General features: G+C 44.1%; 1 protein-coding gene across 1 annotated transcript in view; it reads right to left on the reverse strand.

Annotated features, from left to right (window-relative positions):
* Positions 1–16,730, reverse strand: part of GLIS1 (GLIS family zinc finger 1) — a 1,492,284-nt gene that overhangs the window by 295,686 nt on the left and 1,179,868 nt on the right. The window contains exon 5 of the mRNA XM_086936198.1: positions 10,627–10,737. Within this exon, the coding sequence (XP_086792324.1) occupies positions 10,627–10,737 (111 nt within the window). The remainder of the gene's footprint in view (positions 1–10,626; positions 10,738–16,730) is intronic.

A 16,730-nucleotide genomic window follows, 5' to 3' on the forward strand; every position in this document is an offset into this window, starting at 1 on the left:
TGGTGGGATGTTTGAGCCGGCTGCCAGGATTCGGGAATAGCAGGATGTTCAGGCTGTAGGAGCCCAAGGCGATATATATATATATATATATATATATATATATATATATATATATATATATATATATATATATATATATATACATATATACATATACATATATATATGAGAGTACTCTTGCACCGACAACATGCATGCTGTTCAAACTATGCAACATAAATGTTTTTGACTACATGCACATTGTTATAAAACAAATGTTATTGTCATGAGTGCTGACATATATTGTTGCCAGTAATGTATGCAATGGAAAAAATAAAATGCAAATAAAGATATTTTTTTTAAAAATGAGTCACCTCTAAGATAGGCCCAAGGTACCTCTATGGGCAGGGTACAGTGTATGTCCTGATAGAGAAATACTGCCAATTTAGTTTTCACTGTTGATAGGCTATCTGTCCCATAGGATAGAATGGGGAGTTTACTTATAACATCTTATAAGTGTAACTGTCCATAGGAACAGGATAGGAAAATGGAGTTTAGTATACCTGAACTCAGAATCTAAAGATGCATCTTTTAGTAAATATGATTTTTACATTCTGGGTTTGAAAATACCACTTTTGGAAAGTAGGTATTTCTTAGCCACCATCCAGTGTGCCTCTGCTAGATTTGTGTATTGACTCTCTGGCTTTGGAGTGACAGTGGCTGGGGTTATGCATTCTGTTCACACAAGAACTGGGGGGGGTGGGAGGGGGTTAAGGTGTGTCCTGCCTTTCCAGGGTGAGTCAGGGCTGGCCTGAATAGACCTGGGCTCCATTCAGAGTAGGGGGAGGAGATTTCTTTCACATCTGAAAGGGCCTGGTATGCCTTGGACAATGCTGTCTCCACCTCCTATGTAGCACTGAAGGAGTATGCAGTTCCTGTAGGGTGGGGAAAGAAGGAGGCTAGGTTGGTCAACACCTGTACTCAGTAGTAGAGTGTGGGTGTCTCCCAATTTGGGAACACCCTTACTCAGTAGAGGAGTGTGGGTGTCTCCCAATTTGGGAAGTGGGGCCCTCACACACCCATTTGGGTGTCATGCTTTATCATAGGGCTTGCTCCTCGTCAGGCCAGCGTTGCAATGCCTGATGGGCAGCCTATGTGGGCCTCTTTGTCAGAGGTGCCGGGAACCTACCCTTCACTCTGCCTCGTTGGTTCCAACGCAACGCAAAATGTCTGTGTGTTCCAGGGAGGCAGAGCGAGGGGTAGGCACCTGTTTTCCAGGAAAACTCATGACGTTAACTTTTGTAACGATCGTTGCTCTGCCTAACTATTGATGAGGCATGACTTGAACCAGAATTGGGTTGGTCCCATGATTGTATTATTAAGGTACCTCACTGAAAGGTCATCAGAGTGAATGGTTCATTTTCCATAACCAACCACCCGTGTAGATAGTGCATCAAGATAGGTCCTGAAGAATTGCCAAGTGATTTACACACATAGGGCAAGGAACATGTTGACCATGACTACACACATATAGACACCTCCGACCGTTATAATCGGCAGTATCCCTATTCTGGTTTTAATTGAGACGAGTGGGCTCGCAGATTAAAATTCGTTTTGGAGCACCACCTCACCTCATTTTATTTCTCCTCACATCTACACCACTAGGCCCCTCACACGCACCTCACCTATACAGCTTGGGAAAAAGATCTTCGACAACGAGCCCCTGATAGGGTGCCTGTCAGGCATTGCAGTGCCCGCCTGACGAGGAGCAAGCCCTATGATGAAGCATGACACCCAACTGGGCGTGTGAGGGCCCCACTTCCCAAATTGGGAGACACCCGCACTCCACTACCGAGTAAGGGTGTTGACCAACCTAGCCTCCTTCTTCTTTCCCCACCCTACAGGAACTGCATACTCCTTCGGTGCTACATTGTATTTATTGGGGCCTGTATGCTGGACCTATATGCGCCCCTTCTCCATCATTTGTATTGAGTCTCCACCTCCTGCCAGGAAACTTTGGCCAAAGAGGACACAACCGGTTTGGCTGAGCACAGACACTCTAAGCCTCCAGAGAATAAAGTATTTTGTACTATGAAAAGTGGGGCCCAGACCCCTAAACTTTCGATCATTTTTGGACTTCAAGAGGAACCTCTGCCAAGGAGAAGAGCTATAAGCAGCTGGAGGAAGAGTACTGCCCCTTTGTTGTGTACTGTCTGGGGTTGGCCTGTAGTAGCTTGTTCTGCCAAGGAGAGGAACTGTGTGTGTATCCTGATTGACAAAGTATCTCCAAGGGCTTGTGGTGGAGCTTGCCCCCTGCTCAAGAAGTCTTAGGAACAGCAACAACTTCACCATCCTTCTGGGCACCGTCTCTGGAACCGCTGGTTTCAGTCACGGCAGAAGAAAAGTGCAGCTGACTCTGTCACCAAGTCAGTCGTTAGTTCTTTGTCCTGATGGCACTGCCACACTTCGCACCACATCTTTGGTCTCACCGAGCCACTGGACGACCACCACCAAACCGTTGCTTGCACCGCGTCCTGTGGGCACCGCACTCTGCTTCACTCTGCCTGGACATCATTGACACCATCACTACCTGACCCGAACATCGACTGGCTCAGTTGCCAGCACCATGACCTGCCAGCACCGCACTGAGAACCTCCTCACTCTGCATCGTAAGCCTTGGTCTCACCGATGCCTTTGGACGACCGTCTGCACTGTGCCATGATGGCACCGTACGCGGCACCGCTTCCACTTCACATTGCAACCGTGACAGTATCCATGACCGATTTGTACCGACGGGATCGACTGCATCGAGAAAGGTACTGTCTACGAGTCTGTTGATGCTTTAGGTGGCCCGTACCGATGCAGTCGGCTGGAACTGTTACATTCTGTCGTTTTCAGCATCGCGGTAGCCCCAGATGGAGCTACTGACTCAGAAGAACTGTGTTTTTCAACTATTCTTGCAAATTGAAGGTTATCGTGTAAAGTAGTAGTATTGTATGTTGGATTTTTGTCGCATTTGGTCTTGTTGGTTTAGATGAAGTTTTGCTTATTTTTCTAAACTGGTGTGGTGTCCATTTTTACTGTTTTCACTGTGTTGCTGTATGCATTAACACATGCTTTACACACTCTGAGATAAGCCTGTCTGCTCATGCCAAGCTACTAAGGGGGTGAGCAGGGGCTATTTTAGAAGTTTACCCCCTTACCTTGACTAGGAAGAAGGGACCCTACTTGGACAAAGATGCAAACCATTGCCAACTAGAGACCCCCACTTCTAACAAGCCTTATTTAAAAAAAAAACATTCAATATGTATTTGAGTATTTTGTAACCATTTTTCAGCTCACAAAGTGCAGCCATAGAACCAACCATAAAGGGTCCCTACATGCCAGCTGAAGAGCAACTGGCTTTAGCTGCAGAGTGTTAAAAAAAATATGGTAAACTCTTCTGGAGTCATGTTTACAATTACCCTGCAGACTTAAATGTGTAGTATTATTATTTAGAAGCTTGTAAAGCGCTCGGCTACCCCCAACGGGGGTGTCCCGGCGCTGTAGACGTGCGGCAGCAAGAGAAGTTTAGTGAGGGCTAGATCAGAGAAAAGAGCCTGGCCTTTAGTTTCCTCCGAAACAATGGCTCTGATTTGAGAAATCTGAGTTCCATCAGTAGTTGATTCCAAAGTTTGGATGTGGCCACAGCAAAGGCCCGGCATCCAGTACGTGCAAGACGGAACCGTGGGGCATACATTAGGCGGAGGTGATTAGACCTGAGGTCACGTGTCGATTGTGTCATTTTAAGTCTATGCCTCAGATATGCAGGGCCTCGTCCATTGAGAGCTCTAAAGGCAAGGACCAGGGCCTTGAACTGTATACAGGACCTCACTGGTAGCCAGTGCAGTTTAGCCAAATAGGGAGAGATGGAGTGGCGGTAGGGAATATTACAAATCAACCTAACCGCTGAATTCTGCACTGTCTGAAGACGGTTAATGAGATACGCCGGGGCTCCTACAAACAAACTATTTGCGTAGTCCAAATGGGACGTTATTAGGGCATGGACTACCGTCCTCCGTGAATCGAGTGGGAGGAAAGGGATGATTTTTTTAATCATTCGAAGTTTTCCAAAGCAAGATGCCGAAACTTTATTGATTTGGGTTTTGCAGGATAAAGCTGTATCAAATTGGAAACCCAAATTGTGGGCAACTTGGACTGGTACCGGGGGGAGTGGGGGGGTTGAGTTCAGACGGCCACCAAACATTAGCGGGAATTGGAGATTTCTGATTAAAAAATAAGACCTCCGTTTTATCACTGTTCAGTTTTAGATTGTTAGAGGACATCCAGGAGGCGATGTTCACCAGGCAGTGCCGGAAATTAGCCATGGAGCTATCAGAGTGGTCTTTAAAAGAAAACACAAGCTGAGTATCATCAGCGTAAAAGACCACTCTGACGCCCCAGGATTCTACCACTTTCGCCAACGGCATCAGATACACATTAAATAAAAGAGGGCTAAGTGCGGAGCCCTGCGGGACCCCCCATGCCAATGGTTTGTCCGTGGAGACAGACGGCCTAAGGAAGACCTGTTGGGTTCTGTCCGTCGAGAAGGATTTCACTCAGGCCAGCGGGATCCCTCCTATGCCCACCTCACGAAGGCGATCCAGCAGGATATCGTGCGAGATAGTGTCGAATGCTGCGGATAGGTCGAGGAGGACCAGCATGGCCTCCTCTCCCCTATCCACACACTCGCGAATGGTCTCTGACACTTTCAGTAAGGCTGACTCTGTACTGAAGTCTGGCCTGAATCCTGACTGGGTGTCATGTAACAACTGGTTGGATTCTAAGTATTCGGACAGTTGTTCCTGTACCGCCTTCTCCAAAACTTTTGCTGGCTTGGAGAGGAGTGAGATAGGTCGGTAGTTACTGAAGCATAGTGGATCAGCATCAGCTTTTTTTAGTATCGGTAGCAACATCGCATGTTTCCACAGAGAGGGGAAAAGGCCAGATTGCAGAGAAGTATTCCATATATCTAACAAAGGGTTCATCAGTCGCGGGGCTATATCACTCAGAGTCTGAGCCGGGGCAGGGTCGAGCGGGGAGCCTGATTTACATTTTAGGAGCAGAGACAGAGCATATTCTTTTGTCTAGGGTTTAAAAGAAGTAAACACTTCTGCATAAGTAGTACTATAATCTGCAGTTGCCGCTATATGGTTCTGATGGATTGTTGCCGTGATGTTAGCGAATATCTCTTAGAAAAAATCAGACAAACCGTAACTAAGCAGTTGGCTTGAAGCGGCGGAGCAGGCCAAGGCCTAGGGATTAGCAAACTCTTTAACAATGTTAAAGAGGATCTTAGTGGAATTTTTTGCCATTTTAATTTTTTCTGCAAAGTGATCTTTCATAGTGCTTCGTTTAAGTTTATGGAACTCTTTGAGAGCCGATCTGTAGAGGCTTTTCGCTGCCGGGTCGTACGTCCGGCGCCATGCACGCTCCAGTTTTTTACATCTAATTCTGTTCTCCCGTAGTTCCGCTGTGAACCAAGGGGCCGAAGGTTTAGATCTTAGGGAGGTAAGGTTCTGCATTGGCGCAATTTGCTCAATTGCGGCAGAGAGATCATTGTTAAATTTGGATAGATCCGCATTAAGGTCCCCGGACAGTGGGTCTGATCTACTAATATATGTTTGTTCCAAAGCATTGCATGTGACCTTATGCCATTTTCTGCCCTGTTCTCTGATTTTGGATACCAAATTGGGCGGTCGAGGTGAAGTCACTTCAAACGGGATCAGGAAGTGGTCAGACCACATGAGAGGCAAGGAGGGAAGCACCTTAAGGTCAGCCCAATTGGAAAAGACCAGATCAAGGGTGTGTCCTGCAGAATGTGTAGGGCCCCTGACCCATTGGGTCAGATTCAAGCCTTGCATAGCATCTAAAAGATTGTTGGCACGTGAGCAGCTACTTACATCGACATGGTGGTTGAAGTCCACTAATACAGTAAAATGGGGGTGTTTAAGAGACAGATCTGCAATTGCCGCCAGCAAAGAGGCCAAGGCAGATGGAGGGGTTCCAGGAGGGTTATATACAAGGACACCCGAAAATATGGCGGAGGAGGCATCTAAGATGGAAAAATATAATGCCTCTATGGACCCTACATTGGGGATTTTCCTGGTCGTGATCGTTAAATGAGTTTTTAAAATGACAGCAATTCCACCGCCAGGCTTCGGGCCTTCACGGTTTATACCTTATTAGTCGATAGCCCGGGGGAATGGCAAGGGTGATGTCTGGATTAGAGGAGTCCTTAATCCAAGTCTCTGTGAGAAAGAGTAGATCCCAGGCCGTCGATGAGAGCAACAGCCATATGTCACTTGAGTGGCACGGCAAGGAGCGACAGTTCAGTAGGCCAGCCGTGTAGGTTCTTATAGGTGTGGAAGTCGTAGGGACATTTGCTAGGGAACGAGGGCGTTTATTTTTAACGGTTAAGGAAAAGGTGCAAATGGTACATTTAAAATGGGGGGAGCAAGGCGCCGTAAGATTGCACCGTACCTGAGGAGTACAGGCCCCCTTGTTCATCACCATAAGCTGGGATCTGGACCAGGGTCGCTTCTGAGTGGAGTGGAGTGGAGGCAGGCAGCGTGGCTGGCCCCAGGCACGGAACTGGCGGAGACGGGCGCAGACGGGTTTGCCTTTGGCGCGCTTTTGACGCGCCATCGGCGCGCTCGCTGCGTGCGTCCGCTGCGCGTCAAGAAGACCATGGGCTTAAGAAGCCTAGCCCGCCAACCCCTAACTCCACCCACGAGCCCGGAAGTGAGGGAAATCTCAAAAGAACGCCCCTGCTACCCTCCACATCAATCAGGCAGCGCCTGCGGTGGAACGGGGTAGGTGGAGAAGGTCAGCAAGAAGGTAAAGTGCAGATTTAAACAATAGTGTACAACACAGCGTGATTTTAAAATTGGATGACAAACCTAAAATCGTTTGTCTTCAGCTAAAAGCAGAGCACACACTCCAGCAGCTAGCGCACATTCACCCCTCGAGGCAGCGCGCGTCCACCGTATGTTTGGAATAGTAGTGATAAATCCTGCTTATTGATGAAAGCACGTTTATTATTACTATTTTAGAAATGCCACTATTAGAAGTGGATATTTCTGTGCTATGTGCCTTTGTGCCTGCCTGGATGTGTATTGACGGTCTGGTTCAGACTGACAAGAGAGAGGGGATGTGCATTCACTCCAGCGAGTCCCTAGGGGGGCTGAGGTGTGTCTTGCCCTGTCTGGACGACTCAGCTCTAGGCTGAATAGGCCTGGTCTGCATCTGGAGTAGAGGGAGGAGTTGCAACTGCACCTGAATAGGGCTGTGCCTGCCTTCCACAATGATGGCACCGCCCTCCTGCGCTGTGTCACCTGTAAATGTATTTTAAAGTGCCCCAGAACTGGTTTGGACTGGGCTCAAAGCCCTGTGCCAGGGGAGAACAAAGACATTTAGACTATAAGTACTGGGGTTGTGACTTCATGTATGGTGAACTTGAAGGGAGAAGAAGACACAGCGTGCCCTGCTGTGTGCCAGGAGAAACCGCTGTTTGGGACTAAGCGGATGCCTGCTGGGTGGCTGAAGTGAGTGCTCTCTGCTAAGAGGCCCTGTGCACTGGCCTGCCTGTGCCCTGTTCTCTGCCCCTGTGCTGTGGAGATTGTAGCGCTGATGAGCACTTTCTAATTCCTCTGCACAAAGAGTGGGCTGATGCGGGACTGACTCGGAGAGGAGCGCTTTTTGCCCTTCAACGTGGGCAGCACCACTCTCTCCCGTCCGGAGGGAGCAGCATGCCTGGGACGCGCCCCCACTCACCGTCTTGGGCCCAGGATCAGGGTGAATCAATGCCTAGTCTCATTCGGCCAGCTCCAGGCAACCTGCAGTTTTCCGCACAGGTTGCCCATCAACCTTCCCAAAGCCAGCAAGGGCGTGGCGCCATTGGAAGCCACTGGCCCCGCCTAGAGGAGTCCCCAGGGGCAAGGCAGCAGGAGGCTTGAGGCCTACAACGGAGCTGCCCGATAAGACGGTAGCCACTGAGGAGAGAGGGAGACGCCGAGAGGTAGGAATCCTCGCAGATCCCGTGTACCACAATCAGCGGCAGCCCAAGGAGCTTTTGTTTGGTTCTTGAGGTGAGGCGGCGGGTTCTCAGATCCAACAGGAGTCTCTGGTCTTACCTTGAGCTCTCCTAGGCCCACAAAGAATTGAGGTACCATGGGGGTATTTCTTTGAGGATTCAAATATCCTGGTGGGCAGGTGCACTTTGTGCCAGTTGTGGATGAAGGAGACCATGTGAGGTCTCTCCGACAAAGGGGGCATCTTTGTTTTTGGAAATTACTGGGATAGGCCCTAACAGGAGTGCAGGGGGCCCTGCACTCCCCATTTCCTGATGCCAGGGGCCCGCATTCCCGAAAAGTACTGAGGATGCTTCACTGGGATTGAAGCTGCACCTACCTACTCGCTGGCGTGATTTAAGCACAGTATTGTAACGGTCAAAGCCCCAGTTGTGTTTGGGGTGAGTGCCTAGTGGCGCAGTGACCTATGGGATTGCTGCCTAAAGTTATCTTATGCATTTCTGGGTACCTTATGTGCCTATGGCCTCATCTGATACAAAGTGATTTGTGATTTCTGTAATGTTATACCACGCCTGATCCTCGGCGTCCCGCGCCGCGACCACATCACCCCCCACCTGAGGAACCTGCACTGGCTCCCTGTCGAGAAAAGAATCTCCTTCAAGCTCCTGATCCACGCACACAAGACCGGCCCAGCCTACCTCAACAGTCGACTCTCCTTTTACGTACCCAACAGGAATCTCTTCTCCACAGACCTCTCCCTGGCTACCATCCCACGCATCCACAGAACCACAGCCAGAGGCAAGTCCTTCTCCCACCGCGCCGCCACGACCTGGAACACCCTCCCCCTCATCTTACGACAAACCGAAGACCTTCTAACCTTCAGGAGACAACTCAAGACCTGGTTGTTCGACCAGTAGCTACAACAACCCCCTTCCTCCCTCCCCTCAGCGCCTTGAAACCCTTGCGGGTGTGTAGTTCACTTTACATTATTATATTATTGATTGATTGATTGATTGATTAGACACTATTTTTTCATTTTAAACCTAAAACTATCATAGCTCCGTTTCTACTGATTGGATTTTTTGTAATTTCGGTGACAAATTATTTAATTAAATGCACTCTATTTTTCTAAACTGGTGTAGCATGTTTTCATGTATTATGTTTTCACTTTATTACTGTTTAATTGCTGCAAAAATACTTTACACATTGCCTCTAAGTGAAGCCTGACTGCTTTTGTGCCATACTGCCATAGGTTTAAGCACAGGTTAATTTAGTGATTTTTTGTCGTTCATCTTGACAAGAATTGTGGCTGTTGCTTGAGTTTTCACCCCCCCTCAAGCAACAACCTATTTTCTCACAATTTCCCTAATTCGTACATATAGGAATCGCAATCAGGGTCCAGCTTTAATTCAATCTGGAATCAGTTGTAATCCCTTGACTCCTATACTCAACCTACCATCTGCAGAGGCCTTTCTGGTAGCAGTTATTCAAATCTACCAGGCAGAATGAGGAGAAAGAGCTATGTGTGCTTGTCCTAGAGGCTGTGGAATACTCTTGTCCTACACCTCCAATCAGAACGTGCTGACTTTAAGTCTCGCATGAGCCTGAAAACTTGGCTACTCTGCTACACCATAGTCTGGTTCTCCAGCGGAAGCATCGGTACATCATTATCAGACAGTTACTTCCAAAGCCAATAGGTCTGGTGAGTTGGTTCACCCAAGCACATAACTTAAATGCACTCTGTCATTCAGCTTTCCGCTCAGAAATCTATTCATCTACTCATTATTGCATTTACCCAACTGCCCATCCACAAAATTGTGGACACAGACAAACTTATCAACCAATGAAGAGGCACTTTGAGTTATAAGTAGGCCTGGGCAGAATTCCAGGAATTTTTGTCACACTTTTGTTCTGCAAAATTCCTGAAAGTATGGCATTATGCCACTTTGCGTAATTATGGTTGTACCATGAGCATGCAATTCACAATAAAAATTTGCACCAAAGCTCAGCAACAATAGAACGCGAGCGGTTGTTGTTCACAGAGCTTTTGCTTTTTTGCACTTTTTCAGCCTGGATTGCATCCTTGCGTTAGGTAAATATACATTCCTAAATGACGGATTTCCATTTTGCTTAATTCCGTATAATTCTGCATAATTTCGCAAATTTCGCTCACCCAAGTTATAAATTAGAGCAATTGGATTTCGCGAAGCTTGTTTTTCTAGATATTGCGGATTCGGACAAAATTTTGATAAAGCTTGCCACTTCATCTATTTTTGTGAATCTGTTACACTATTTGGTCAAGTATCAAATACATAGAAATGAGCAGTCATGGGAAGAATATGTAAAATAGAAATTCTGTGAAACAATGTACTGCACTTGTAAGAGAGCACCTAACAAATTTACATTAACAAGTGCATTATTTGGGCCAGCTGCTGTAGTCTCCTAGCAACAGTACTCTAAAATACTGCTAAATGACTCCTGAACAATTAACAATTAAATGAAGCATATTGTTGACATGTCCTCTCGTATTTCACTGGAGACTGACACATGGCAGATTGATGCCTTGATGCCTTACCTTCTTACGCACCTGTTGTTCTTTGGCAGAATGGGCCTTGACGTGTTTCCGCAGAGAGCTGGGGTCGGTGTAGCGCTTGGAACACCCGGGAATCTGGCAGGCATACGGTTTCTGCAAGCGTGTGAAAAGAAAAGGGTTGAACATTGTGTTAGGAGTCCCACGGTTCAGCAAAAGTTGTGTAAATGAGGAATACTAAGAACACTTACTTTTTGGCGATCATTTAACATAATGTGTTGTCTCCAGTTTTATATATTAACTTGAAAGGCACAATCCTAGCAACAGAATAGATGTAGACCGGAGCCGTGTGGGCATGCATCTCAGCCTACATGTATGCATTGCGATTCATGTAGCTGCCCCAATAAGGGTCAGGGGCGTTGCTTCAAGGGAGGTGTTTGGGGTGTTATGCCTGATCTAATAAATGTATTTTCTAATAAATAGTTGGGTACAGGTTCTTTCAGTCGGTTATTGTGAGAAGGAGGTCAGATTTCACCATGGATATTTACATACACAGAGACAAATACGCATACACGCTCTCTCCCTCCTGGTTTTGAATGTCCTCAAAGTAGAAGTTATTTTAGAAAACATTGTGTTTTCTCTCTTGATACTTCTAGCAATCTGCATTCCTTTCCCTTTCCAGTTCCCCTTAGGCCCCCCTCATTCCCCAGCTTATCTATAATTTATTTTAACATTATATGCCAGTCTGATTGCTGTAAATTCTGAAGTTCACACCATCAAATCTTACTGACCAAGCTAGCACCCTGATGAGGGCATTCTACACTGGTATTATCTCAGTCAATTATTGCCTCAGTAACCATTCTGATACCAGTGACCGTCTGTTTTTCTTCGGGAGCTTCCATACTCTACTGGTGTCTCATCCTTGTCCCTGTAAACAGGATGAGCTCACCGTATTCCAGGGAGCCTTTTGCTATTTAACATAACAGGGTTTCCTGTAATATAGATAAAAATACTTAAAGGTCACCGAGGTGTCCCTTTATTTTTGGTGCTGTGGTATGGTTAAACACGTATTATACTGGTGTTGAATTAAGAGTGATATATTGTCCCACCCTAATCACTTATCAACATGTTTTAGCCCTTGTGCTTTCGTCAGGACTTACGTGTAGATGCCTAATTCCTTGCGCGTGGCTGAAACATGTCATCTAGTGATTATTTTCACCATCATTATTTCTTAATATACATGCACCAAATTGTCATTAACAAAGGATTACAAGTTTACAATTACTTTGAAAAACTTACGGGGATCTCATTCTTTATTTTCGACCCATTAATCACATTAATCAGTTGTAAATTCACTCCTCTTGACAGGCAGACTACTGCCTCGTTTTATTTAACTCTCTCTCTCTACTCCCTTTGTGCAATGTAAATCCCACCCCTCTCTTTGAAGAGCCCCACAAATGGCAGTCTTACTCAGAACACTTCCTATGTTAACCGCCCATAACTCTCATAGAAGCTCCAGAAAGAGATTGCGAGGGATAGCAAATGGAGGGAAAGGGAGTTATTGGTTATATTACCAGTTAGTAGTGAAGACTTTACATTTCCATTCCCTTTCTCATCTCAGTACATACATTACTATAGTATATCACCAAGTGGCGTGTACCAACTTCAGACACAGTACCTATAGCATACCACAGAATAGAATTAGGGAACTTCAATGACACCAGAAAAAGTAACACTAAAAAACCACCTACCAAAAAGCCATGCCTCACATTGATTCAAAATTCAACCTATTTTGAATGATGAAATAGGACGTTTGGCTGAGGTATGTGTAATTTAAATAGCAACAGTAAAGTCATTTGTTTGTTGCTGAAGAAGCAATGACAGCCCTGTTGGACCAGTCCTGAATTTCTATAGACAGTTCTACATCATGCAAAACATTCTAAGCCAAAGGGGTAATTATCTAAATCCAGCTACTTAGGGTGGAGATAGAAGGTGTCAAGATGTTCTTGTTCAGGGTACATTTGCCAAATGCAATATCAGACCAGCCCATATTCCCCTGCACTGCGGATCCCATAGTGTGGCAAAAGGACCTCTTGTGATAGCAGGCGTAAAAAAATACAGCTAGGTTACATTTTGCAGTTCTTCAATGAAATCGGAAGCCACGTTAGGAGAAAATCCTAATGCAAATGCCAAAGACCAAAGGCCAAACTATTGGTAAATGTCTGAAGGTAGGAAACCTCTGAACTCTGAAAACCACACCTCCCCTGGACTCTAGCAAGGGATACCATTACATTGAAAACATATTTAAAAGAAAAACCTTTCAAGGCACCTTCCCAAACAGTTCAAAAAGTGGGCAACACAAAGGGCAGACCACTTGTGGGTGTGCAGAATTTGCAAAGGCCACACCTCAGCCTAGAAACAACTCTATCTATGAATCCTGGACCACAACATTCTTTGAACACCTCAAGGACTAGTCACCAGAATCAAAAGGTGACAAATACAAAACCTAGATCAATTCAGTAATGGTGAAGCACAATGATCTCAAAGCCAAAGGTCAGATGCCCCAAACATGGTATCTTGGAGCTATTCAAAGAGCACAGGGATGGAATAATGCCTGGACCAGGAGTCAGTGAGGTAAACTCTATGAAGTTCTGAAAACTGACAAAAAGTAGGTGGTGGTCTGGGTAAGACTGTTTTTATGTGGCCTCCCATGAGGGGGGAGAGGTTTCTTTACAAGGAATGAATGTTAAGGAACATGTGTCTGTTGTCGTCGTATGGTAACTCACCTCGGTTACTATACATTCTTTGACAAGAAAGCTGATGATGAAGAGAAAGTAACCAGGGACAAAGTCGGTGATGAAGAGATGGTAACCATGGACAAAGTGGATTATAAGGAGACCATAACCAGGAACAAAGTGGGTGATGAGGAGATGATAACCTGTGACAAAGTGGATTATGACAACATGGTAACCAGGGACAAAGTAGATGATGAGTAGATGATGACCAGGGACAATGTGGATGATGAGGAAAGGAGACGTTAACCAGGGACAAAGTGGATGATGATGAGACGGTAACCAGGTTCAAAGACAAAAGCTGAAAAGAAACTTTTCAAGCAGGGTCAAGAGCAACTTACAATCATTACTGTACCTTTCTGAAGAATATGCCTATCTCATATGGAAAGCAATAGACAAATGAAAGCACAAGAAAATATAAATAGTTAAAAAGGAAAAAATTGAGTTAAAAGCAGATATTTACAAAAAAAACAGATAGATATATTTAATAATGTTCCTTTGGGAATGATACAGTGTTTCCTACAACAACTTGTCAATAAATTGCAATTATTTTTCAAATCGCCAACTCCCATTACACTATCCCAGAGTCAAGTTATCCAGAGGTGCATTCATTTTTATATAATACTGTAAATGGTTATGTAATAAATCAGAAATCTGAAAGCACAACATATTCCTATTTTCTAACCAGATGCAACAGTGTTATTGCAGCAGTATTACATTTGGAAAATATGAGCGAGGCATTTTCCCTATGCTTATTTGTTTTCACAGCACCTGAAATACATTAAGCATCCCAAATGATGAACAACCTCAAATGTTTAGCTGCTCAGAAAGTGAACATCAGGTAATCCAAAGGGAGGGTGCATAAACATTCAGATGCACTGATCCAGCTTAAGCGGTAAAAATATTTTTAGATTTAACTTTCAAATCACTACTTACTCATTTGTCCCTCTCCCTGTACGGGGTCCTCTACAGCTGGACAGATTACAGTATTACCCTTACCACATTGGGGAATGGTCCTTTGATGGATCTTTCTCTACTGACAGGATGGGTGGGAATTAGGATATCCAAAACACAATGTTAGCCACCCAATGAGGACCATTAATTGGTGACTAACTCACAAGGTTGAAATAAGGTTCAAATACACTTCTCTCAAGACTATACTGTAAAAATAAAGTATCGCAATGGGGAGTACTAACCTCCTAAAAAATTAAGTTAAACAAGAATGATACACACTAGAAGCTCTGCTACTGCAACACAGAAAAAAAGATGTAGAACTTAATATGCTGAAAAGATTAGCTGATTCTCCCTACAACGAATTTAGATCAATGGAGAAATGTAGCAGTTTCAAATAAAGAACATCCGGGCACAATAATAGACTTCGGCAATTTAAATAGTTTCGTTATTGTATTAACGTTCCAAAATTGATACAGATAAGCAATTTCTTAAGCATCTCAGTCAAGCATATTAAAACATGTAGTACAGCACTACACATTTCGGATGGTTTCAAGCAAATATTAGATAAGAGGTTACAGATTCCTACCACCATTAAAGACAGAAGGATATTTTGATTCTCTTTAACAGCATCTAAAGATGTAAAACAAGGGATTATAGGAATCAATTTTAAAGTCCTCTAATGGCCATGAGCTTGGCAAAAAGGAAATATAAAGCAAAAATCAAATAGTTTGGCACACAAAAATTCCAGGTCTACTGCATAACGCAGCAGCATCAGCAAAAAGGCAGTCCAAGATAGGGAAAATGTATGGCATTGCGATTAAAGAATAAAATCAAAAGCATGATGAGTTGTGTTGCATAGAAAGAAAAATAGCATTGTGTTGTCAAAGAGGAAAACAGGTATGGTGTCACCCCTCCTCTGGGATTACTTATTTTTTAGTCCTTATGACACCTTAATGACTTAGTGTCACTCCACTAGCCTGTCCAACGCATGATTAGTTTACGTATGTAATCACACTAAATACATTTTAATTACTCCTGCATTCTTTCCCAAGCACTTCATGTGAACGATTTGACTTTATGGGCATCACATGTTTGTCGACAGGTGGAACTATACAATGTAACCGACTATGGTATTGGATTAGAGTTGATTTTCCCACTAAGCAATCTCACAGTGAACTTCAAAAGAATGTCCTTTGTATGCAAGATGAAATATACACAGAACAAATAATGGAACATTTGTAGAAATGCCCATGAAGTATTATATTTGCTAAGGCAAAATTGCAGCTCAAGACAAAACTTGTTTACAGGTTAAAATACAAACATCAGCTTTAAATGAATTAAACTTAATTGGCATCTAATATGATTTATTGAGCCCTCATTTCATTATAAAAGAAAAATAATAAAAGTTTCGCAAATGTATTATTACACAAAATTGATTAGCATTTGCTATGGCCGACTGCCACAGATATTCAACATCCATACATGTAAATTATTTCTTAAAAAACATTTTACTGAAATAGTTTCCAAAATGTTATAATTATTAGAGTCTACTATCACATCTGTAAGTTTTAATTTGCTAACTAATCTTATCGCCTAATTGCACCAAAGTCTATTCATAATGCAATTGCAATGAAAGGCAATAGAAATGTTAGGCCTCATCATTAGATTCATTAGCTTTCATCAGTATGAGAATAGTAAACCATAATTTCAAGAGTAATTTTATTATGAAAATCTATTAATAAGCGTTATAACTATTTAGCAATTTACTTTCTCTCTTTCTAACTCATTCAAGGGCGCTTTTACCGTGCTATTACTTCACTTGTTTCTATTGCTGTATCACTTCGTTCATTTTGTGCAATGTGCATGTTAGATCTGGTGGTCTCTAGTTGGCAATGGTATTCACCTTTGTCCAAATAGGGACCCTTACTTCTAAGTCTGGATAAGGGGATTACACTACTTAATAACCCCTGCTCACCCCCTTGGTAGCTTGGCACGAGCAGACAGGCTTATTTCAGAGGCATTGTGCTAAGCATTTGTGAATATACAAAGTAATTCAGTGAAAACACTACAGATGGACACAGCACAGGTTTTTATAAAAATAAGTATTCTTTATATAGACTTAAACACAAGACCACAAACGACAAAAATCCACAATACTACATTTAGGATTGCTTTAAAGATGATTAAAGTTACTTAGTTAAAATGTTTGATAAATGCAACAAAGTTCTTAACAAAGTACCTGGATGCGTAAGGCAGAGTAAATAAAAGGCTTGCAAAAGGGGAGATACGTTGGATCCGTGATCTGGGGGAGATGATGTGTCGGGCCTCAATGCTTGCGCAGAGTAGGGGATGCATCGCTATCCTTACCGGTGTGGAGGTGTTGCGTAGATTCTCGGCCTGCGG

This window comes from Lissotriton vulgaris, chromosome 1_1, assembly GCF_964263255.1.
Source record: "Lissotriton vulgaris chromosome 1_1, aLisVul1.2, whole genome shotgun sequence".
NCBI lineage: Eukaryota > Metazoa > Chordata > Amphibia > Caudata > Salamandridae > Lissotriton > Lissotriton vulgaris.